Genomic DNA, 24,187 nt, shown 5'->3' on the forward strand with positions numbered 1-24,187 from the left:
ATGCTTTCCCATATTAACTAGAAGTAAAATGTAGTTTCAAAACATTTTTATCTCTAGGCTCAAATGAAATATTTTCTTTACATAGACCTGTATGAATATAATCTAATTTTTTTTTGTGGTGCAGAGCTGGAAATTTTTATTCACTGAGGGACTGGTAATTTTTGGACCATATGTTTTGAAATACCAAAGGCAGAATGTTTCTTTGAAAGTTTAAGTTGATATGCTAACTAATCTCTTATTGTAGATTCAGTTATAATACCCACAATAGGATGGGTACCAAAACAAAAGAATTTCTGGAAATTCTAAGCATAAGAGCAGGGATTATTGGTCTAGGACCATGGTGTTCCACATGCTAGCTACAAACCCAGGGGTGGGCAATCATTTTTGAAGGGGGGGCCACTTCATGTATTTCAGAAGTGGTCACTTGCTGCCCTGGAAAAGGTGGGGCCTTGAGCGGAAGGGCTAGGGTCAGGAGACTTCACATGCACCTCCACCCACAGACCCTGATTGGCCTGGGGGCAGGGGAGCACATGAAGTCTTTGCCCTCTGCCTTGCCAAGGACATGAGGCACCTAGAGAGAACTGCCAGCTGTGTAGAACAGTTGGTGGTTCCCTCTGGTACTCTGCGCCCTTAGCAGAGAGGAGAAGACTTTGTGCACTCCCCCGTTCCCAGGTCTTGATTGGCCTGGGGATCGGGAAGCGGCCGTGGGTCGAATCCAAGGGCTTGGTGGGCTAGATTCGGTCTTGTCCACCCTTGGAGTACAGGGTCTGGGAGGGGGTTGTAACCTGAGATGACAGGAGTGTAGGAGGAGATGCGGGCTTTGGGTGGGGATGTAACTAAGGATGTGAAGGACTTGTCGACAGGGTAGTTCGGTAGTCGCTTTCCCCTGTCCTCTCCTTGCTGCTTCTATCAGAAAGAGACAGCAAGGTGGGGTAAGAGGAGGGGGTACTTCAAAGTGGGTGGGTGAGTTTCTGTGGCCTGCATTGTGCAGGGAGTCAGACTAGATGATCAGAATGGTCCCTTCTGACCTTAAAGTCTATTATGGTCTACTATGGTAAAGTGGCAGTGCTGCTTGGAGCCGAGGGCTGGACAGTAATTTGCTTGAAAGTGATGTGAATAGGCTCCTTAACCAGGGTCTGTGCCTTCCACTTCCCTGTACTGTTCACAGTAGCTACAGGAACCATGTGAGCCCAGGAGATGAGGAGAGAGGGGCACTTCCAGTGCTGCCTGTCCTCCAAACAGGCTGCTGCTTTTGGCTGGACACTGGCCAATGGGAACTGCTGTGGGCAGGACTAGTGTGAGAATTCTCTGCCCCCTCCCTCCAGGCTCTCTGTATTCAGAGATGCACATGGCCTTGTAGCAGCTGACTTCACTGAGTGCCCAGTGGGGGTGGAGCAGGCAGGGAGCTGGCTGAGGTTTTTGTAGGCTGGATGTGGCGGCTTGGTGGGCCAGATACAGCCCGCAGATCATATATTGCCCAGCCTTGCACTAGCCACATATAGCTGTTAGGCTGGTTGAGTTTGACTCAAGATTATTTGACATTTGTAAAATTTCTTTTAAAATGCAAAGTGTATAGTAAGCAGTGTTTAATATTATAATACATGTTTCAGAAAAATATATTTAAAAGATTTCTTATTTCATATGGTTTCATACAGGTTTTCTAACATTAGGCAGCATAAGAAGAATGAACAATCAAACAAAAATGTAACACAATGAAGCACAGACACCCTAATTCTCTCACTCTAATAGATGAGAACATATTCAATCTCTCCACAAATAGATGATATATTTGTTCTTATGCAATAGTGGCTTCTAGGGCAGTACAAAAGATGCTGCAGTACTAGAAAGGCCATTTTTTGAATGAGTCAGGTTCCTTCTTTTCAGTTCTTGTGGCTCTGTACATGAAATAAGATTCCAAAGATGTAACTGCCTAATATGCCCCATTTTTGTTTAAATAAAAATAATAAAGAACCATTGTGTGGTACACACAAATTGAGGAATTTGAGGAAGATAGCCATTGCATTGTTGGTGTGCTGTCATTTTTTATAACCTGTTTTAAGGATACTATGTGTATGAGGCCCTATACATAATAAAATCTTCTTCTGTTTATTTGTGAATTCTATCATTTCCCTTGAGTGTATTTTCTTCACTCAAAGCCATACTACTCCTCTGTAAAACATTTGAAAAGTTACTGGCAGATAAAGAGCTGGTTTTTCCCCCCTTTTTCTCATTCTTGCCGGGTTTTAAGTAGGGCCTAAATAAATAAATATTACAATATTTGCTGTGCTTTAGTTTATATGTCCTAAATAATTTTTCTGCAAATGTCCCACTTCAAGAAGATCCACAAGTGAAGAATGCTACATGGCACTTAAGTACCAATACAGATTTAAATGCCTCTCATGAGGTGGTAGTCAGGAAGCATAATGGACACCAGTGTGTGTTCTTAAATGTTGAGTGGGAAGAAAGCGAGAAACCTTTGGCTTCCCAGAGTTGGTAGCGTGTTTTAGCCTGCAACTGTAGCTTGGGAAGAACAGCTGGAAGCTTTCCAAAAAAAATTAACTTTTGCTTTAATGTACATAGTATATTTCCATTTCTAAATCCTCCTTCATCTTGAGTTACCTTGACAGAAAATACAGGCAGTCCCCGACTTATGCGGATCCGACTTATGTCGGATCCGCACTTAGGAACGGGGCTTTCTCGCCCCGGAGCTTGCAGGCAGTGGTCCGCCACCTCGACCTCCGGGGCGAGAAAAGCTGCTCCCGGTGCCCCTGGTCTGCTGGGGACCGTCTCCAGCAGACCAGGGGCACCGGGAGCAAAGCCGCAGCGGTGGCGGGTCCTGCGCCAGAGCAAAGCCTCAGAGGCGCGGCACCCTGCCGCTGCGGCTTTGCTCCCCGTGTCCCTGGTCTGCTGGGGGTGGGGGGCGCAGCTAGTGTGCCTCCCCCCCCAGCAGACCAGGCTTTTGTTGTGGACCCTCGGGCAGAGCAGCTGGGGCGCTGCCGGTTGGTCCCGCAGCGCCGCTCTGGGCACTACTGGACCAACCCGGCAGCACCCCAGCTGCTCTGCCCCAGGCGTCCCCAAGTCAGCCGCTGCTGAAACTGACCAGCGCTGACTACAGGAAACCCGAGGCACAGTTGCTCTGCCTCGGGCTTCCTGGAATCAGCCGCTGATCAGTTTCAGCAGCAGCTGACTTGGGGTTCTTAAATTGAATCTGTATGTAAGTCAGAACTGACGGTCAGTTTCAGCAGCGGCTGAATCTGGATGCCAGTTCCGACTTACATACAGATTCAACTTAATAACAAACCTACAGTCCCTATCTTGTACGTAACCCGGGGACTGCCTGTATTTCCAAATGCTTTATGAAATGCATTTCCCTATGCTCAGTATTTCTCTTCCTCTATCAGATCTAGTAGAATAATTGTCAGCCATTTGTATTTGTGTAAAAGTTACCACCCAGGCCAGCATGCTTATTCAGTGGCATTATACTGAATATGAGTTCTGATCCCCTGAGCATATTTGCTTTTCCACAGGCTAAGAGACCTCCAAGATTAGCCTGCTCAACTCTTGGGAGGATTGAAATGAAAAGATTCCTATTTCCACTGCTGCCATCTTTGTATTATCTCAGCCCCAAATGTAATCAAAATATTACGTAGTATTCTGAATCTGACTATCCTTGGGCTCGATTTGACTCGTTGAAGGAAGGTTTCAGAGGTGCTAGAAAGTGTACTGCTATCAACTATAAAGTGTTTAACTTAATTATCTGACAAAGAGAATGACTTAGAAAATAATTTGCATTACCGGACAGACAGACAGGCACATGGAAGGATGGATACGAGCATGCACACTAGGGATGTAATAGTATACTCGATTAACTGATAAGCAAAAGCTGATCAGTTAATGCTATAGACTACATGCACTCTTCTTTTTCCCTCCCCACCCCGCCCGGTCCCCATCTAGACTGCCATTTTTTTTAAAAAAAACTCTGTGTCAAAAAAAAGCAGTGGCCATGTTTATGCTAATGAAGCACAGGATATTTAAATCCCTGCTTCATTAGCAATTTTGCCGTCCCTAATCTACATCTCTCTCTGTCGACAGATAGGTGTAGTCTAGACATAGCCGTGGTGAAGAATATAGAATTTAGAATGTCTTTGCAATTGAACATTTATGAAGTCATATCTAGAATTTAACACTGCTTCCAAATATTGTTTGTTTGTTTTTCCTTTTGTTTCATGGGCCTGATGGAGTCTATTTTGTTTTTTGAAGTGTGGTTATTTGTGTGTTTATTGCAGAATGTTGCTTTTTTACCAGAATTATCATGAACTGCTTTGTTTAAGGAAGTCAATGTTTATGATTTCTGAACCAAATAGAAAGGTTAATGCTTAAAAGTGTTATGATACGAAAGCTTCAAAGTAGGTATCAACAATGTATTCCTCTAAAGAAAAATATTTAAACACCTATTGTATACAAAATTGTCACAGCTTAGTTTAACAATTTTGCTGTTTGTTGATAGTAACACTGTTGCACATACTTGCATATACTTATCAGAGGTATTAGTTTAGCTCTTTCGATTCTAGTCATGTTTGTATACATATGAAAAGTAGGCTTTTGATCTTGATAAATTTTTCCTTTCATAAATGGAACACTAATATAAGATGACTTTTAAATACATTATAATTGTCTCTTTCTGAGCCTTTATTGAATTTTATCAAAATTGAAATGGTACTGTCCTTGATTAAGTTTTGCTGCCTTGAAGTTGAATTAGTAATGCAGACAAAAAAACTACTGTATTGCTATTTTAAAGAAAAAAAGTTTTTCTTCTGTAAGAGTAGCTGAATTCAAATCTCCAATTATGTTGCAGCTACTTTGAACTCATTTTGTCATTTGAAGCTTATTTTAGAATTTGTTAAATATATTATTAAAATTCTACAATATAGAGCAGCCTGAAGACCCTAGATATATTATCACAAATTTTAATAGACACTGTGAATTATCATACCTTGTTTTTAGTTTTGTTTTAGAAAAATGTGCTTAGATTGAGAAGAACATACATTTAATGTAAAGGAAAAAGGCTTGCTACATAAAATAACTTTGTTCATTTTGGAAAGTTTTTTTTTTTATTGCTTTTCTCTGAGGTAAGCAAAGTTGTTGATTAACTTTCTAGAGCAGGGTGGGCAATAATTTTTGCCTGGGGGCCACTCCAAACATTTTTGAAGGAGCCCCAGGCCACCCCGGAAGGGCCGGGGCTACCCCACCCCTAGACCATGATTAATCTGGGGGGAAGAACGCTTTTGCGCCCCCCTCCCTTGACACTAGGCAACCATGCCCTGGAAGAGGCTTGACACACTCAGGTCCATCAGGGGCTGGGGGTGGGGGAGCACGGGAAGCTGCCTCCCACCCTTCGAGGAGCACATGGCACTTTGAAGTGCTGCGGGCTTCTCATAGGACCGGGGCAGGGCAAAGGATGCTTCACGCTTGCAGGGCGGGGACAGAGCAGAGAAGGCTTCGGGAACTCCACAGCCCCCAGTGTCTAATTGGCCTGGTGGGGTGGGGAGCAGCAGGGCCTCAGCGGGCCGGATCCACCCGCTTGATGGGCCGGATCCAGCCCACAGAGGCCCTTTTGCCGACCCTGTTGTAGAGTGCAGAAATTTCTGGTGTGAGAGAATGTGGACAATAAAACATCAGCGTGAGAATTAATACTTACACAGTATAACTGAAATATTAATGAATGAATACTTTTGTAACTTCTTTCATCCCCCAAGCAATGTGTAAATACTGAAATAGGCTTCACTATATCCTGGAGAGAGCATTTCATCTACCACTGAATGGATCCAATTCTGACATATGCTGTGGTGGCTCTTTGATGTTTTGGAAATACAACACAATATACACAAATATGTATACAATTGAAATTGGGAAAGACTTTCAGTAAAGAAGTTATGATTTGATTTTTTTTTGCCTTGGAATGTATCTAAATATTAAATGAGTTAACTCACAGTACTTTTGATAAAAGTTAGGGGTATGGGATCGTCAATTAAAAATGCTCTGGACCCTGATTTGAAGTCTCATCCCAAAGCATTAATGTGGAGGGCTGCCTTATAGGGCTCCTGCCTAAGAAATTGATTGATCTTTGATTTGCATTAACATTTATTAGGTTGGATGACAAAAGAAAAGGGACAGAAAAATGATTAGGATCCATTGCTTAATTGTTTTTCTTCTTGGAGAAACTAAAAATAAATTGCTTAAGAGTCCGTCAACACTTTTTCATGGGTTCCTCACAGTAATTTGATGGAAAGTGATATGAGGCTTTTCATTCTTCCTGAGGATGGATGTGGTTTTTTTTACAACAGTTATTCTCAAACTTTTTGGCTTGTGGACCACCTGGCTCAAAGCACGCCTTTCCATGGACCATCATTCAACCACCCATGATGATAAAGTGGGTGTAAGAGGGGGTGGGGTTGTGAGGTCTGGCCAGGAGGTTGGGAGCCAGAAGCATGCTGGAAGTGGAGGAGTCTGACTGGGAGGTTGGGTTCAGGAACAGACTGAGCATGGGAGGTCTGGGAGGTGGTGGCGGGGAGGGGGCAGACGTCTGGCCAGGAAGGAGGGTGCAGGAGCAGGGTGGTGGTATCTGTAAACTGGATCCAGCCTGCGAATCTCAGGTCTCCCTTCTCCTCCCCACCCACCTTCTGCCGCCCAGCAGGAAGCTAGTGCTGGCGCTCCAACCTCATGGTCTGTGCACAGGGCTGGAGTGCCAGTGCAGGCTCCCTGCTAAGGGAGGGTAGCTGAATCTCACGCTGTGGCCCAGTGATCCATGGACCGCACTTGGAGAATCACTGCTCTACAATGTTTATAGAGCTCATAATTAAACAGGTGGGCTGTGTCTACACTGGCATCCCTTCCAGAAAAGGGATGCTAATGTAGCACTTTGGAATAGGCAAATCCGCAGGGGATTTAAATATCCCCCGCGGTATTTGCATTAACATGGCTGCCGCTTTTTTCCGGCTTGGAGATAAGCCGGAGAAAAGCGCCAGTCTAGACGTGATTCTCCGGAAAATAAAGCCTTTTCCGGAGGATCTCTTATTTCTACTTCCGGAGGATCTCTTATTCCTTGAAAGTAGGAATAAGAGATCCTCCGGAAAAGGCTTTATTTTCTGGAAAATCACGTCTAGACTGGCGCTTTTCTCCGGCTTATCTCCAAGCTGGAAAAAAGCGGCAGCCATGTTAATGCAAATACCGCGGGGGATATTTAAATCCCCCGCGGATTTGCCTATTCCAAAGTGCTACATTAGCATCCCTTTTCTGGAAGGGATGCCAGTGTAGACACAGCCAGGGTGTTCGTGTGGCAGCATTTAGAGTAGTGGACTAGTCCTAATTGTTTTATATTTGAAATAATAAGTAAGATTATTTTACTATGCATATAGATTACAATATCATTTCTAATTAAGTAATAAGCATAATTTTTTTTTGAAATTTATGCTTACATGTTAGCACATTGAATGTTTCCAAAAACCCATCTAAAATGAAATGTTTTTGCTGCTTTAAAGTAGATAGTACATGTGTAAGATGACATTTATAAATGCCTAGTTTGATCAGTAAAAGGAAGACCTCTGATAGGAGAACCATATATTAAATTCAGTAATAGCTGGTCTAATTTTTAATAATTTCTTTACTTGATGCAATTTTCTTAATATGTTCCAAGATGTGGGCCAAGATTTAAAAAAATAAGTCAAGATTTTGGTTGTCCCGGTTTTTCAGTGCTCAAATGGAGATGCCTAAAAGTGTCTTTATTTTCAGAAGTGGGAGCTCTGTGGTGTTTTTTTTTTTTTTTTTTTTTAAACTATGCCTCTTTAAGGTATATGGAATTGAGCACTCAGAATTAATTTTGAAAATCTGATCCCTAATCTCTTGTATTCTGTCTGGGCAGAATTGTAGGAACAGTGGACCAATGTCAACTTTGCTGAATGTGGACACAATTTTTGTTCATGTCCATTGCACTTGTGTTTGTAGAAGGCATATTTTGGGCTAAATGTGCTTAGCCCTGAAGAGTTTGAGGCAAGGTGCATGTGTATCTTTCTCTAGACACCTTTCCAACTGAGAGAGATGGGTAACATTAACTAGCCTTAAAAGAACATCTAGCCAGTCTTTTTTCTAGAAAGAATGTAGCTGTCACTTAGGGTTTAAGTAAATAAAATTATGGTGAATTTTTGGGTGGCTTCAGCAATAGTCCAATGTATGCCTGAAATAGCTCAGTTCTTCCTTTTTGTCTCTTTTGCAATTAAACTCAATTATTTCTGTATAAGGCATGTGACTTTTTTGGCTGGCTTTCTTTCTTTCTGTCTGTCTGTCTGTCTGTCTGTCTGTCTGTCTTATTGTAAACATGCCTGCTGTATATGTTGTGGTGTTGGAGGGCAACGCCACTGTAAAAACTTTCCCACAGTGAGCTCTAAGTGGTGGTGTGACTTCAAAAAATAATTTTTACTTCCATACTGACAGTTTTCAGTTCTTTAATGTCCTTTTTCTAAGACTGCATCAGCAATCTTACAGTTTACTTCACTACAAATTACAATGTTAGATAAGAAATGTCCATCCTTAAATTTCCTGAAACTATTCAGCATATGTTTCTGTAGCAAACATGCTGACTGTCTGGATTTGTTAGATTAAAGTAAGAACTTAGGTCAAGGTTCAGTTTAGTTGTTTACCATTTCAAAATTTGAAGTGATCTTAACTCTTTCATGTGTATTTTTCCATCCTCATTTTAAAAATCAAACATGTTGTTTCTTTGAAGAAGCTTACAGGGAAATGTTCCTTCTGACCCAAATGTTTTTTTTCCTAAATCTTAAAACACGTCTTTCAACTCTAGTATTGAACTGCAATAAATCATGTATTATTTTAGTTTTCAACTTATTCCTTAATAAGTGGCTTCCTTAGACAAAATATGATGCAGGGGAGTAGTGGGAAGGTGGAGTACTGACATGGATCCATTTCTGTAATACAGAGACAGGTTTGTTCTTAAGTTGAATTTGTATGTAAGTCGGAACTGGCTCCAGATTCAGCCGCTGCTGAAACTGATCAGCGGCTGACTACAGGAAGCCCTAGGCAGAGTTGCTCTGCCCCCGGCTTCCTGGAATCAGCTGCTGATCAGTTTCAACAGCGGCTGAATCTGGACTCCTGGGACAGAACAGCTGGGACGCTGCCGGGTAGGTCCCGGCAGGACCAACCCGGCAGCACCCCAGCTGCTCTACCCTAGGTGTCCCACAACAAAAGCCTGGTCTGCTGGGGGGGAGGGGTGCACTAGCTGCGCCCCCTCCCCCCCAGCAGACCAGGGAGACCCAAGCAAAGCTGTGGAGGCGCAGAGGTCCCGCTGCTTGTGTGGCTTTGCTCTGGTCTCCCTGCTGTGCTGGGGGGGACTCCGCCCCCCCCCCCAACACAGCAGGGAGACAGGAGCAAAGCCGCAGAGGCGGGGGACCCCGCCGCCTGTGCGGCTTTGCTCCGGGGCAAAGGAGCAAAGCCGCATGGGCAGTGGGGTCCCGCCGCCTCTGTGGCTTTGCTCGGGTCTCCCTGCTGTGCTGGGGAGTCCCCCCCAGCACACCAGGGAGACCCGGAGCAGCTTTTCTCGCCCTGGAGGACGCGGTGGCGGGACCGCTGCGCTCTGGGTGGTCCCGCCGCCCGTGAGCTCCGGGGCAAGAAAAGCCCCGTTCGTAAGTGCGGATCCGACATAAGTCAGATCCGCGTAAGTCAGGGACTGCCTGTATTTAAAAGGAATAGAGACTCTGGTTGTTATCCACTATATATTTTAGAGAGCTTGTCTGTTTGCCTGTCTGATCAAGAAGTTTACCTAAATGGTAAGAGCTAGGACCACCAGTTTCGGTATACAACTTCCTCTGATGAGAACTTGAAGCAAGGTAAGGGTTTTGTTGTGTCAGGAAAATGGGATGTGCCTGGAATGAGATTTCTGTTTGGTTTTATGAGAAGCAAAGAGACAGAATCACCAAAGCAAGCACAGTCCTCAAGAGGGTTCCCTCTAAGCTGTGTGGGAGCATAGCTTCACAGTTGATTGATTGGCCCCACCCAGTCAGTCAGCTTCATGCATGGAGCCCTGACTCTCTGACTGGGTGGGACTGATTCATCACCTGTGAAGCTCTGCTGCTAAGCAGCTTAGAGAAAACATGTGTCCTCCATATTGACATATTGATGAACCGGAAAGATAGGATGAACATGGAATAGGATGGCTTCACAGTAAACCTTACAGAAAAGAGATAAAGTGGAGAAATTTGGAGTAGTGCTCTGTTTTAGCATACTTGTTTCAGAGTTAGATTGAGCCTCATGCTAAACTTCGGTTAAGGAAAGTTGTGCAGCTGTGCCTACCCAGAAAAAGCCGTGGGGAAGGAGTTGACACTCAAAATTACATTTCCTCTCCTGCTTCTTCCTTGCTTTTGGGGGGAAGTCTCCTTCATGCTGTTGAATTCCTCCATTATGCCTGCTCCGCTCTGTTGGCTCAAGTGCTTTAAAGTGACCATACCAACCCTCAGAAAATTAAATGTGATCTGTTGCCTGTATAATTGTTCAACTGACAAATGAACAGAGTAAAAGATTTCAAATTCTTTTCTACAAAAAAAAGTTTGAAAAGTTAATTTGTACTAACAAAGGGCATTTGCAAATGAGAACTCAACTATGGGTCAAAGATCTATTTTATTATGGCATTTACTATATACTCAAACTTTCAGTCGTGATTTTACTACTTCACACATGACAAACCTTCTATATCATAAATATGTATTTTGATTTGTTTTTGACCTTTTTTACTTATTTTTAAATGTGCATGTTTCTCACAAATACACGGGTTTTTTGTTTTCTTTTTGGGGCACTCTTTATTTTGATATTCCTCCTTTAATGTGGTATAATATTGGGAACAAGAAGTTTTGCAGAATACTAGCATGAAAGGAATGAATGTTAAGACATTAAATGTTTACAGATCATTTTAAGTGGATATAATCCACAACAAATAACAAAGTGGGAACATTTAACTTCAAAGCACATCTGGTGGCTGTTACAAAATCAAGAAATGGTAAGACTTAGGTCATAGAATGTATTAGCGCCACATTCCCCCTCCCGCCTTCCTGATACCCTAACTATATATAGAAATGGGTATGTCTACACTGCACGCTTATTTGGAAATAAACTATTCCAAAATAGTTATTCTGAAATTGCTTATTTCAAAATAGCACGTCTACACTGCAGGGAAGCCTCAAAATTAGTCCGAGGCAGGCTTCCCTAATGTAGACATGCTATCTCAATTTAGAGCACTAGAAGGTACAGGAGAAGAATAACTTAGAATGACCCTGGCGAGGGGCTATTTCAAAGTAGCAGCAGTGGAGCATATACGCATGCCTTATTTCGAAATAGCTATTTCGGAATAGCCATTATTCCTCGTAGAATGAGGTGTACAGATTTTGGAATAAGCCGTCTGTCGGAATGGCTGTGTAGATGCTCGTATTATTTCACAATAATGCTAGTTATCTTGAAATAACAGTACAGTGTAGACACATTCTTAGCATATACTTTTGAAAAACTAAGTAGTGCTGAAGTTAAGCAAGGATGAACATTTTTGCATTTCATGCCCAAATATATTAACTAGATTGGTTATAAATTGTTAGCAACTTTTACCTGAAAAAGCTAAGAAATTGTATACAATTTATGTGAAATGTCTGGGACATTTAAAAAGCATTTATACCCTTGAATCCTGATCCTGCATTCCTAGTTTTCTCATAACTCTCCTTGAGGTTAATAGACACTTCGAATATACAGGTTCAGTCCCAAGAAAATAGCAATGGGGCCAAAGAGTGTCTTATCCCTTGGAATCTATGGAGGGCTCTCTGCTCAATCCTAGATCCATGTTGGTGGAGAGTGAGGTTATGGGTATGGACGTTACATTAATAGAGAATTCTGGCTGCAGGATTTGTTGTTGGAGCTGCAGCTTTTGTCTCTTTCCTGCTCCATTAATTAGATTTTCTTTTTATTATCTTGTTGCTTGCACTTTTTTGTTTCTCCTCCTCCTTCAATCTACTCCTTATTTCCTTTTATTTTTCCTTTGTTTTCCCCTCTCTCTCTCTACCACACTAATATATTTCCTTCATCTCCTTTCCTTCCATCCCTTTTGGTCACCTTTGTCTGCTCAAATCTGTTGACAACTCAGTGTGACTCAGCAGTGGACTTGATCGTTTTTAAGATGATAGTGTCCCTTCAATTTCATTATGCAAGAATATTTTTGGAAAGCCCTTGCTGCACTTATACAATCACAGTTTTTATGATTAAAATGGACAGCAAGGAAATAGTGTTCCCCATTATTTTTATAAGTGGATGATGTAGTTGTAAAAAGACAAACTTGGATTTTTTTTAAATATGGTGATGCACATTAAATAATATAGGAAACTTTGTTTAAAAGAAGATCTTGTTGGTCTACAATATTAAAATCGTGCAAGGTAAATAGTGATGGGTTATTTAGAAAAAGGCTATAGTGTTTTAAACTCTTAGTTTGGCTATAATGATCTTGAATGTTTATAGTACCTTTCCTCCAAATGGAACCTAGAATGGTAAAAAACGGTACTATGTGTATAAAATATGCTGACCTTGCACATCTTTGAATTATAGTCACCTTTGGGGTGATATATAACATCTTTTCAGCTGCACTTACAACTACAACATAATATTTTAGGACAGGAAATGAAGAATACTGTGTCATATTGAAATTTCAGAGAGATTAAGCTTCCTTCTTTCATTTACAAATTCAGAAGTGTGGCAAGTACTCTTGATATATTTCATGTTTTTCATGACTGATATATCAGTTTAATTTTCTCTAAAAATAAAGGACTTAATGTTATAAGATGTGTATTGCAATCACATTTTCATTCTAAATCTTCATATCACATTTTACTGATTATATTCTTGAAAGCATTTCCTGAATGCTATGCATTCTGTGTGATGTGTTGTGTTGTTTGAATCTCATAATTAGAGAAAATTAAGTGAGATATAGCTTTCTGATGGAGGAAGTGGTTTGTGCAGTGTTTCAAATGCAATTCTTAGTCCCTTATTGTAATTAAACAGTACTTTTACTAATTTTTTCTTTTTACCATGAGTTCTGTGCATGATCGTTTATTTGTGTAGTCATATTGTACCCAATTATATTTTTTTGGAAAAAAACATGAGGTTGAATTTTAATCCTGTTTAACCAGTGGAAACTCCACTGAAACTAACATAGTATATTTGCATTTGTATCTACTTTTCAAATATTGGTCTTAATTTTTTATAAGAAATAATGATGAAAAATTGTCACATGATCAGTAAGCTGCTATTTTATAATGTTTTGTTTTCCAGCTGGAAAATCCAAGGTATTTGCGAGAGAAGCCCATACCTCTGTCTTTGGTAGGTGCTATATTCCCTTGATAATTTATGGAGGTAGACTGAGTTACCTCTTATGTTTTTTCCACTTAAGAATTACTCCTCAAGGTAGTGCTTTGAACTTTAAATATGATCTTTCTCGTTCAATAGATGACACCCAAAATGAGCTTGGGAAAAATTAGCACTTTTCGTGATGAACAATCACTGTTTCGCATGCATGAAAAAGAGGTAAGGTATTTTTCAAGTATCTGGATCTTTAGACTTCCCTGAAAAATTCATTCTAGTGAAATAAGTGATGGTTTGATCAGGAATGTCTCTTCTTTCTTAGAAGGGAGGATGTATGGTAAAATCTGTGTGTGTGTGTGTGTGTGTGTGTGTGTGTGTGTGTGTGTGTGTGTGTGTGTGTGTGTGTGTGTGTGTGTGTGTGTGTGTGTGAGACACACACACACACTATGGATATGCTGTGTGACTATGGATATGCTGAAAATCTTGCTTAAGATAATATACTTCAAGGTTACTGAGTTTGTGCTAAACACATCATTTATTTTACATTTTAGAGCCCAAACTCAAGTAACAAGATGTGCTCTTGTCTAATAAGATGCCGATTGCTCCAAAGTCTTTCTCTCAGCATTTTTCAGCCACAATGGCTAAGACTCTCTCTGTGAGATTAGCTCACTGGTAACTTGCATTCCCATATGAAGGATAGAATCAAGGATGCCAAAGCATCTTTCTGCACCACAGATATATCAAAACAGTCCTTTATTTTTCATTTATAAAACAGAGTTGTCCCTCTGCTGCTTATGTCTTCCCTTTAATTTTCCTTAAGTTCCCCTCAATTTCTTTATTAGCATTTGATTCAGAATGCAAATTGTTTTTGAGGTGTCTCCTGCCTCCCGCCCTGTTGGAGTCTGTCTCAAGGCATGCCATCTGTGCATGACCTTCCTTTAACTACAAGGTCTTCAGAACACAGTTTCCTCATCTATATCTGTATTTATACCTGTATCTATATATCCTTACATATTATCCATGCATACATTTCTCAAAATCTTTGATAACTACTATGACAGAGGATTTGAGGAGAAATTTTATGTGACACACTTTGGTGAACTAGAATGTACACATCAATGTAATAGATTCTGTTCCATCTGCCAGTTGCCATCAAGAGCTCGTTGGGTCACAGTTACCTGTACCTGTTCTCCCTTTTCATGCCTTTCCTGTGTGCCCAGGAAAGCTTACGTTCTATGCCCTTGTCTACGCTAAGGAGTTATTTCAAAATAACCCCCCTTATTTTGAAATAATAAGTGTAGTGTCCACACTACCAAGCCCATTGTTTTGAAATAACAGGCTGGTTATTTTGAAATCTGTACCCCTGCTTTCGTCGGGGTATAACACTTATTTTGAAATAGTTCTTTTGAAATAGTTTTAACGTGGATGCTGCTGCTATTTCGAAATAACTACTCCCCAGCATAATTCAAAGTAATTATTCTCCAGTGCTTCCAGGGGGTCTAAGTTGAGGTAGTGCGTTCACAGTAGTAGAGCCTGCCTTGAACTAATTTCAAGGCTCCCTTGTAGTGAGGACACCCTATTATGGTTTTGTTATTTCGGGAGTTATTTCAAATTGAGTTATTTTGAAGTAATTTGCTAGTGTAGACGTGCCCTATCTGTCCCCATTCACCAAACCCTGAAAAGAACTCTACTATGTACATGTCCTACTGGCCCAACAGAAAACCCCATCCCTTGGACAATGTTATTCTTAATGATACTATAATGAATTGTTAACCATTGACGTCTAGAACCTTAGCTAGTGTAAATACAGTTTTTCTCCTGGATGTTTTGCATCCAGGCCTATTTAAATTATTTTCAAAGGGAAAAACAAAATATTATAAAGTAGTTTGAACGTGTTAGATCCACCAGTTTTTTACTTCAGTTTGGATTCCATATTATTTTTGGACGTTTGTTGTTGTGTGCTGTTCGATAATTTTTTCTTTAGAATATTTAATGTGAATAATTAAGAGAAATGATCACTTTTGATTCTGTCTTGCATGTAATGAGATCTTTGCTTTAGAAGATGATATTCTGGTACTGGAGTAAACATCTTAAAGCTACCACTTTTGAGCACTGTAAGAGAGAGAAAGCCGTGAATCTGTTCCTTTATGATATTGAAGATTCATTTTGATTTTTTTTCTCAGTTTTGTGTTTCCACACCCTAGGTTTTTGTTTTTACATTGTGTGTGTGTGTGTGTGTGTGTGTGTGTGCTTGCTCATGCACACTACATGAATTTCTTTTATTTTCTGTGGATTCTCAGAAGTTTGCAAAGATGGTGCGAGTTGATGTGTAGCTTGAAAAGTATCCTGTAAACATCCTGCCCCCTCCCCAATTGACTGTTTTGCTAAATAATCTCATAAGGGGCTTTTTTTTTTCCTGTGTGATTTTTCTTCCTGCAATCTCCCATGCAGTAGTGCTCCTTATAAACCATCAAGTAGAACGGTCATTATTATATGACTAGAAGAATGAACAATAAACCTCTTCTGCATATACATTTTTTTAAAGCAATTTATTCAAATCTTGGAACACCACTTTCGTCTGACTAAAATATATTCCTTTGTAAATGTGAAAGTTTTCAATTAAATTATAAAAATCTGCACATTTGTACTTTCAAGACTTTTTTCTTATAAAATGTTTCTCATCCCCCTTTTAAAAATCATATTGTGTTTATTTTACTTTAACAGGCCAAATTCTGCTTGTCTCAAGAAATCTTAATAGTTCTGTTGATGGTGTTATATTTTATTGATTTATTTTGAGCTTATAAAATATCAGTCTACTCTGGGCTCTGGAATTCCTGGTGTAAAGACTGACTATATAAACCAAATACCTTGTATTTTATAGCAAGCTCATTCCTGGAATCAGCCGCTGGTCAGTTTCAGCAGCGGCAGAATCAGGACGCCTGGGGTAGAGCAGCTGGGGTGCTGTCGGGTTGGTCCAGTAGCACCGAGGAGCAGCACTACCTGACCAACCCGGAGGCACTCCAGCTGCTCTGCCCCAGGCGTCTCCGATTCAACCGCTGCTGGTCAGTTTCAACAGCGGCTGAATCTGGACACCTGGGACAGAGCAGCTGGGGTGCTGCCGGGTTGGTCCCCGCAGCGCCTCAGCTCGGCGCTGCGGGGACCAACCTGGCAGCACCCCAGCTGCTCTACCCCAGGTGTCCCCAAGTCAGCTGCTGCTGAAACTGATCAGCGGCTGATTCCAGGAAGCCCGGGGCAGAGCAGCTCTGCCTCGGGCTTCCTGTAGTCAACCGCTGGTCAGTTTCAGCAGCGGCTGAATCAGGGACACCTGGGGTGCTGCCCGGTTGGTCCTGCAGCCCCAAGGGGCAGCGCTAGGGGACCTACCCAGCAGCGCCCCAGCTGCTCTGCCTCCGGCTTCCCCGATTCAGCCGCTGGTCAGTTTTAGCAGTGGCTGAATAGGGGAAGCTGGGGGCAGAGCAGCTCCAATGGTCCGGCTGCCCGGAGCACTTTCGGATTCCTGATGGTGCCGGACCATAAGGAGTGCTGGACCGTCAGATGCCGGACCATCGGAGTTTTACTGTACTTAGAACTGTGTACACCTCCAAATTGCTTAGGGGTGTGTCTACATAGCACCCTAACCTCGAAATAAGATACACAATTTGCATAGCACAAATTGTGTATCTTATTTCAAATCTATTTTGAAATTTGGCCCATCAACACAGGGCCAAATTTCAAAATTCGCTATTTCGAGCCATATCTTATTCCTCATGCAATGAGGTTTACCAGGATGGTGAAATAGTGCACCCATTACTTAGAAAAATATTTCAAACTAACAGGGGGCTTGTGTAGACACTGGGTAACTAGTTCGGGATACCTTTGGTATCCTGAAATAGCCATGCAGGATAGTAGATGTACTCTTAGTCAGATTTGGAAAGAATAAAGCTATCCTCTGCAATCAGTCAGTCTCCCTCCTTTGATATTGCAGATGTTATAAGAACAATAAAACTTAGAAATGTCTTACCCTTTTTTGTACATGAGGGCTAACCCTAAAGACTATATATATGTAGAAAGACCTCTTTGGCTTAGACATGAGGAAGAGCAAGATTTGGTGGCAACACTTCCATGATTAATGAGGAAATGAATCTGAAAAGCTGCTTCCTATCAACAACTACAAGTTCATCTTGATATCAGACGAGGTTTACTTAACCAATCATGCTGAGCAGGCATGTGTAAATGTCGCTTTTCGTGTCTTGCTTTGCCTAGTCTTTTGGATTGTCTGTGTTCAACCAGTTGTGCCAGGGCATGGTGACACAGGATTTCATTAGAGGTGGAATTGCTCCTCCTCTTCCCCCCCCAATCAGAAGCTCTCTGTTGCCAGCTGGGTAAAATTGTAAACTAAGGCAAATAGGAAGAATTCATACTAAGAGCCTCTGTAAAACACTCAGCAAGTGATTCTGTAAAAATTTCAGTCTCCTGCAGACCAAACAGAGGGAGATCCAGTCCCTGTTGCTAATGGTACTGTATTTGGGCTATTTTTAACTTGAAAGGCTATAGAAAGTATTTCACAGTCACCATGTGCTTGCTGTTAACTAGGAGTTTTAAATGTGTTTTCTTCTTAGTTTGACTGTGAGGCTCAATCGAAAGTGAGACCTTTTCATTTAGCTTATGGAAATTTATTACCAGAACAGTAGTGCTGTACAAAGGGAAGTTTTTTAAAAAAAATACCTTTTTTTTTTTCAACTTTTTTGTGGTAAAAGGAGAGAGCATTAAATAGAATAACTGGGTTTTTTTTAGTGTTGTGTGGTTTTTTTTGCTTTTAACCTTTACCCCTTCATTCATAAACCTTCTCTGCACCTGTTTTAACTCTCTAATGCTAAACACGTGACCATTTTCAATGATAACCACATCACAGAATTGCTCAAATATGAGCCTCATCAGGCAGTGGTTTTTAGTAGTCCTCACTCCCACCCGGAGTGCTTCTGACATGGATTAAACCATTTTGGAAACTGTCATCACTGAAAAATCTTGGATTCAAACAAGGAAGAGGCAACAAAACAAGGGCAGATCAATTTTCCTCAGTTCAGAGCAACTGAGAACAGATGGCATGAATGGTTCATCTTGAGGAAGAGACAAGCTCCCTTTGAACTTCACCTCCAACCCATTGTGAATGCCACCCACACAGAGTAAAAAAAAAAAAAAAGGAATGAAGTCCTTACTTATGTTTTTCAAAAACACAAAACCAAGTAAGTTGCTAAGAGTTGATTGTGAACCTATGTGGCATAGAAAACAAAGCTATTTATACAATTCTACTATTTAGTGCTTGTGGGTAGCTTCCAATCAATTCACTTGACATAAAATTCTTCACTTTGGAGCTACTTTGTGTTTTTTAATGACTTCTGTTACTTAGTTTTTCAGTTTCACACTTTTATTCTTTGCTAGAACATTTTTTATCTTTATCTCTCTACAGTGTTTTTTCTTCCCCAGTAAGCGCAGGATATCTGAACTCAATAAAAGCTCAAAAGATCTGAAGCAAGAATATTTTAAGTCAGTTAATGTTCTGCTTTTCTAATGTTACTAGAATGCAAATAGCTCGCAATAAAAATTTTGTCAAGAGAGAAACTTCTATTTATTCTTTTAATCCAAAGGTTATGATAGTACAAAGATAAATTTTACTTTGAGTATTTGCAGGACTTGGGAATGTTGTCTAATTATATTTTCTATGGTGACACGTTTCAGAGGGGTAACTATGTTAGTCTGTTTCAGGAAAACAATGAGGAGTCTGTGGTACCTTTTGGCATGTCTACACTGGGGAGTTATTTCAGAATAAGTCCCTTTATTTCAAAATAACAGGCAGGCATCCACACTATCAACCCTGATTTTTTCGAAATAATGGGCTTGTTATTTTGAAATAACTCCTTCTTGTGAAGAGGAAAAGCTTATTTCAGAATAGTTATTTTGGGAGTTATTTCAGAATAACCTGGTAGTGTAGATATAGCCTTAAAGACTAACATGCATATTTCGCATAAGCTTTTGTGGGCTGGAACCCACTTTGACAGATGCATGTGATATATACCATCATGTGCCAGCAATGCCCCTCTCCTATGTGTGTGCGATGACAAAACAGACTGTTTCTACACAAAAGAATAAAAGGACACAAATCAGACATCAAGAATGTTAATACAAAATCCAGTAGGAGAGCGCTTCAACCTCCCTGGACACTCGGTAACAGATTTGAAAGTTGTGGTAATTGAGCAAAACACTTTAAAACCAGACTGTAGCGGGAAACTGAAGGGATGGAATTCATATGAAAACTTGACACTATTAGACTGGGTCTGAGTAGTGACTGGGAGTGGCTAGTTCACTATAAAAAATAATTTTCTTTCTTTTGATAATCTCACCTTCTTATTCACTGTTGGGAGTGGGCCACATGCACCCTGACTGAATTGGCCTCATTAGCACTGGTCCTCTCCATCTTAGTGTAGCATGCCCATCTTTGCATGTGTGTGTATATATATATATATATATATATATATATATATATATATATATATATATATATATATATATATATCCCTTCCAAATTGAGGTTTCCTCTTCATGCATCTGACAAAGTAGGCTGTAGCCCACAAAATCTTATGCTCACATTCATTTGTTAGTCTTAAATGTCACAAGGCTCCTTTTTGTTTATATTTTCCATAGTGCTACTCATGGCTGCTTACTCATAGATGAGTCAATTATTAAAGGTTATGCAGGGTGCAACAACTATGTTACAAAACTTGGTAAGTGATTTGTGAGACAAGGAAGTGGATGTATAGTAACTACCATTCTTTGAGAGTCCCTGGTGTGCTCCACAGGAGGTGGTGTTGGTGTGTCCCAGCGCCGCAGACTGGATTCTTCCTATCAGTGAATTGGGATGGGGGAGGGGAAGGCATGCATGAGCAGCCACTGCTCATGTCTACGGTCACCTTCCTCTCAGTTCCTTCATACTGTCCCCAGCTCAGAATGGACCTTGGCAGTGTTTTCTGTTCCTCATTAGTGTAGTAGATATGTAGTTCAGTTTAAGTTCCAAGTTCTTTTCCCCAATTATTACCAAGTTTTCTCTGCCTTAAATAAAAAAAAATTGCTGTTCATTTACTCCAAGTTGTTTTCCCACCGGTTACAGCTTACCTGAGATTCTGAGGTCACCAGGTTTTAAGCGCTGCTCAGCCTGCACTGAGGCAATGCCTGTCTCAGACAGACAGACTACGTATGTCAAATGTCTTGGAGACTCCCACATCCAGTGGGACTGTCAACACAGTTCCAAATTTAAGGTGCGAACACGGAGAGACACAGACCTCCGTTTGAAAAAGATAATGCTTGAAAGGGGAAAACACACCTCTTGAGAGCTGTGCATGCAAGGCACTTCCAAGTCTAAAGGAGACAAAGCAAGAAATTCCCCAAAAGACGTGCCTCCTCTTTACCACAGGATGCCCAGTTGTCCAAGCGGCACATGACTGGAAAACAAATGCGCACGTCTGGAAAAAACCACTGAGCCTCAGTACGTATGATACGTACCCTGGGCACTCCTGGTGCGGACTGGGCCCTTTCCAAATGTGCCACACACAGTGCACATACAGAGGCTACAGGCTATTCAGTGCCTGCCTCACAGACCTTGGCACTGAGTACAGCACTGATCAACGCAGCGCCTGAGCTCACGGTGCTGACAGTGCTCAACATGGCACTGCAACACTTGATGGGGCAGCCTATTGGCACCATCCAGTCATTGCAAGGGGCAACAACTACATCGGCTGCGATAGAAATGCTGGAAATAGCCCAGGCATTGGCACTGAGAACGGTATCAACAGCCGCAGTACCATTCACTCCCACACATAGCTATTTACATCAGACCGACCTAGCAGTTTCATCAACCTTCAAGTCTCTGTTCCTTGGTACAGACAAGCAACCTTATTCAGTAGTACCTAAACATATATTGTCACCTACTTTATTATCTAGTGATGGTGATGATGACCCATGGGTCTTTTCACACCAGCTATTGCTTTGCACTGAAACAACAGGACATTTGTCCCAGTTTCACCCACCCTTCTTTCATGGGCATGCCCCCCTGGGCTCCATACCCATGGATGCCACCACCTATGTCTTATCCAACACAATGGCAGTATTGGAACCCATGGGTGCATGACTACGGAAAGAAACAAAGAAGAAACATACTCAAAACACACTTTCTCTTCCACCCCAATCCTTTGCATCCCAGAGGGAACAAAATGAAACTGATGAACTGCAGTTCTGTGACTTGTGTCCGGGCACATCATTGGACACAAATTCATCATCTCTCCTGGACAAGGCAGTCATGCCACCTCTCCGGGAAACAACTGATACTTCACCCCCTTCCAAGAGCTCTTCAGAAGAGTAGCAGCCTATCTGAACATAGCCATGGAGGAGGTGCAGGATATACAACATGAGATTACCAATGTCCATCAGGCTACGTCCTCTGCCAAAATTGCTTTGCTTATCAATTCAGTGATCATGAAACCCTCCCAAATTGGTCTGGCATACCCCTGCCACAATTCCTCCAACAGGTAAATAGGCAGATAGAAAATACTATGTGCCCCCAAAGGAGGTTGGAGTTCCCATTCACATCCTCATCCCCAAACTTCTTGGTGGTGGATGCTGCACATCAGAGGAACAAGCGACAGCAAAATCATTTCACATCATCAGACAGAGACAATAAGAGACTTGACATGTTTGGAAGGAAGGCTTACACCTCTGCCACATTACAGCTCAGACTAGCCAATTACTCTGTACTCCTCAGTAAATACAATTTTAATAACTATAGAGTGTGGCAGGGTAACCCTGAATCCTGGGTTATAGTACCTTGCTCAGTCCTTAATCTGGCAGTCTCAGTACTGCGCTATTAGCCGTTGGCAAGAGTTGAGCTCTTGTCCCTCAGCTACAAAGGGCATTGGGGTCGGTGTTCCTGGGTCAGCTTGGGCTATGAAAACAGTTTTCTCCAGGTCTTAGCAGGATCTCAGGCTGCCAGAAAAAAGGGGTCTGAAACCCCTGTTTGGAGTGCCTCAATCCCCCCTTTGCTGTCTTTGGCAATATTGCTGTTACCTTTCTTAGTTTGTCTGGTTCTCTCCCTATCTGCTCTGGTCTCCTCTCACTCCACTTTGTCTCCCACTCTCTCCTCCCTCTCCCTGCAGGGAGGTCTTCCTTTTAAAAGGCTCTATGGCAGCCTTAAGTGAGATCAGCTGGCTCAGATTGATTTACAGAAGCCCCTATCTCCTCTGCTACTGATTGACCAGGGCTATTGCTGCCTTTCTTTCTCCAGCCTGACCCTGTCACAAAAGTTTAATTGTTTTATTGACGCTATACCGAGGCAAAGAAGCAACAGTTAGGGTGGTCATTGTGGAAGGTCATGCACTATCAAGAAAATCCCTGCAAGTTGCCCTAGATGCTGCAGACACAGCCACAGGGGCAACAGCTACTGCAGTTGTGATGAGAAGAGCTTCATGGTTCAATTCGTTCGTGTTCTCTCAGGAAATCTAATCTGTAGAAGACCTACTGTTTGAGGGTGAGAAGCTCTTCTCATCGAAAACTAACAAGGTCCTCAACTCCATGAATGACTCAAGTGATGCTCTGCTCCCTTGGAATTCAGACACCTGCAATAAGGGGGGAGGGGGGCAACATAGATACCAACCATACCTGAGACAGAGGTATCCACCCCACTCATACCAATACCAAAGACAGGAACACCTGCCAGACCAACAGTGTGGCCGTGGCAGGCATCAACATAGCCACAATCAGGGTACTGCCACCAACCATCCCCCCCCCCCCCACTCTAATAAGCAAATTTGAGCCATCTGTCGAGAGACTGAAACTGATCCTGTCCATTCCAGAGTTTCCAAACTCTGAAAAACTGTTTATCGTCTATTGCCATTCTATGACAAATGGCATGACATAACATCTGATAAATGGGTGTTACAAACAACCTTGTCTGGTTATACCATTCCATTTCTCTCCATCCCCCCTCCTACCCTGTCCCCATGAGATCATATTACAACAGGAAATAGATCACCTTCTACAATTGGGTGCCATAGATACTATTCCCCCAGAATACCAAAGGACTGGGTTTCACTCTCATTACTTCCTCACTCAAAATAACCCTGAGGTTGGCGTCCAGTTTTGGACCTGAGGGCTCTTAACAAATTTGTGGAGAGAAAAAAGTTCAAAATGGTGACAGTACCTACTGTCATCCCCTCCCTGGAGATGGACGATTAGTTTTCGTCTCTTGAATTGCAGGACGCATATGTCAATCTGGTCATAGAAGGTTTCTCCATTTTACCACAGGTACGCAACACTACCAATATATGGTCTTACCCTTTGGACTTGCTACAGCACCAAGGTTTTTTTTCCAAGATGCTGGTGGTTACATCCCACCTCAGGAAACAGGACCTCATTCTATATCCTTACCTCGACAACTGCCTTCTCAGAGCAAGAAAGTGAGAGGACTCCCATTGCTGCATCTACCTTGTACAACAGTGTTTCCAATCATTGGAAGCATCTAACGAAGTGGGTCTTTGCCCACAAAAGCTTCTGCTCCAATAAATCTGTTAGTCTATAAGGTGCCACAGGACTCCTCATCGCTTTTGCAGATTCAGACTAACGCGGCTACCCCTCTGCTACTTTCCAATTGTTGGGATTACTAGTCAACAAAAAGAAATCAGTACTGACTCCAGCTCAGTCCATACAATTTATTGTAGCGCAGCTCAACTCCACATTGGCTGTAGCTTCCCTA

The 24,187-nt window shown here is 41.8% G+C and overlaps 1 protein-coding gene across 8 annotated transcripts in view; it reads left to right on the top strand.

Moving 5' to 3' along the window:
• The window catches only part of CEP112 (centrosomal protein 112), a 355,922-nt gene that overhangs the window by 45,163 nt on the left and 286,572 nt on the right, over window positions 1-24,187 (top strand). For 7 of the 8 annotated variants that reach the window (XM_075903951.1, XM_075903955.1, XM_075903952.1 and 4 more), the window contains 2 exons: window positions 13,366-13,413; window positions 13,540-13,617. In XM_075903951.1, coding sequence (XP_075760066.1) covers window positions 13,366-13,413; window positions 13,540-13,617 — 126 coding nt within the window. Of the gene's footprint in view, window positions 1-3,291; window positions 4,407-13,365; window positions 13,414-13,539; window positions 13,618-24,187 lie in introns of those variants that run through there. The other variant, XM_025180419.2, reaches the window with a different exon arrangement.

This window comes from Pelodiscus sinensis, chromosome 20 (genome assembly GCF_049634645.1).
Source record: "Pelodiscus sinensis isolate JC-2024 chromosome 20, ASM4963464v1, whole genome shotgun sequence".
In the NCBI taxonomy this organism is placed as follows: Eukaryota; Metazoa; Chordata; order Testudines; family Trionychidae; genus Pelodiscus; species Pelodiscus sinensis.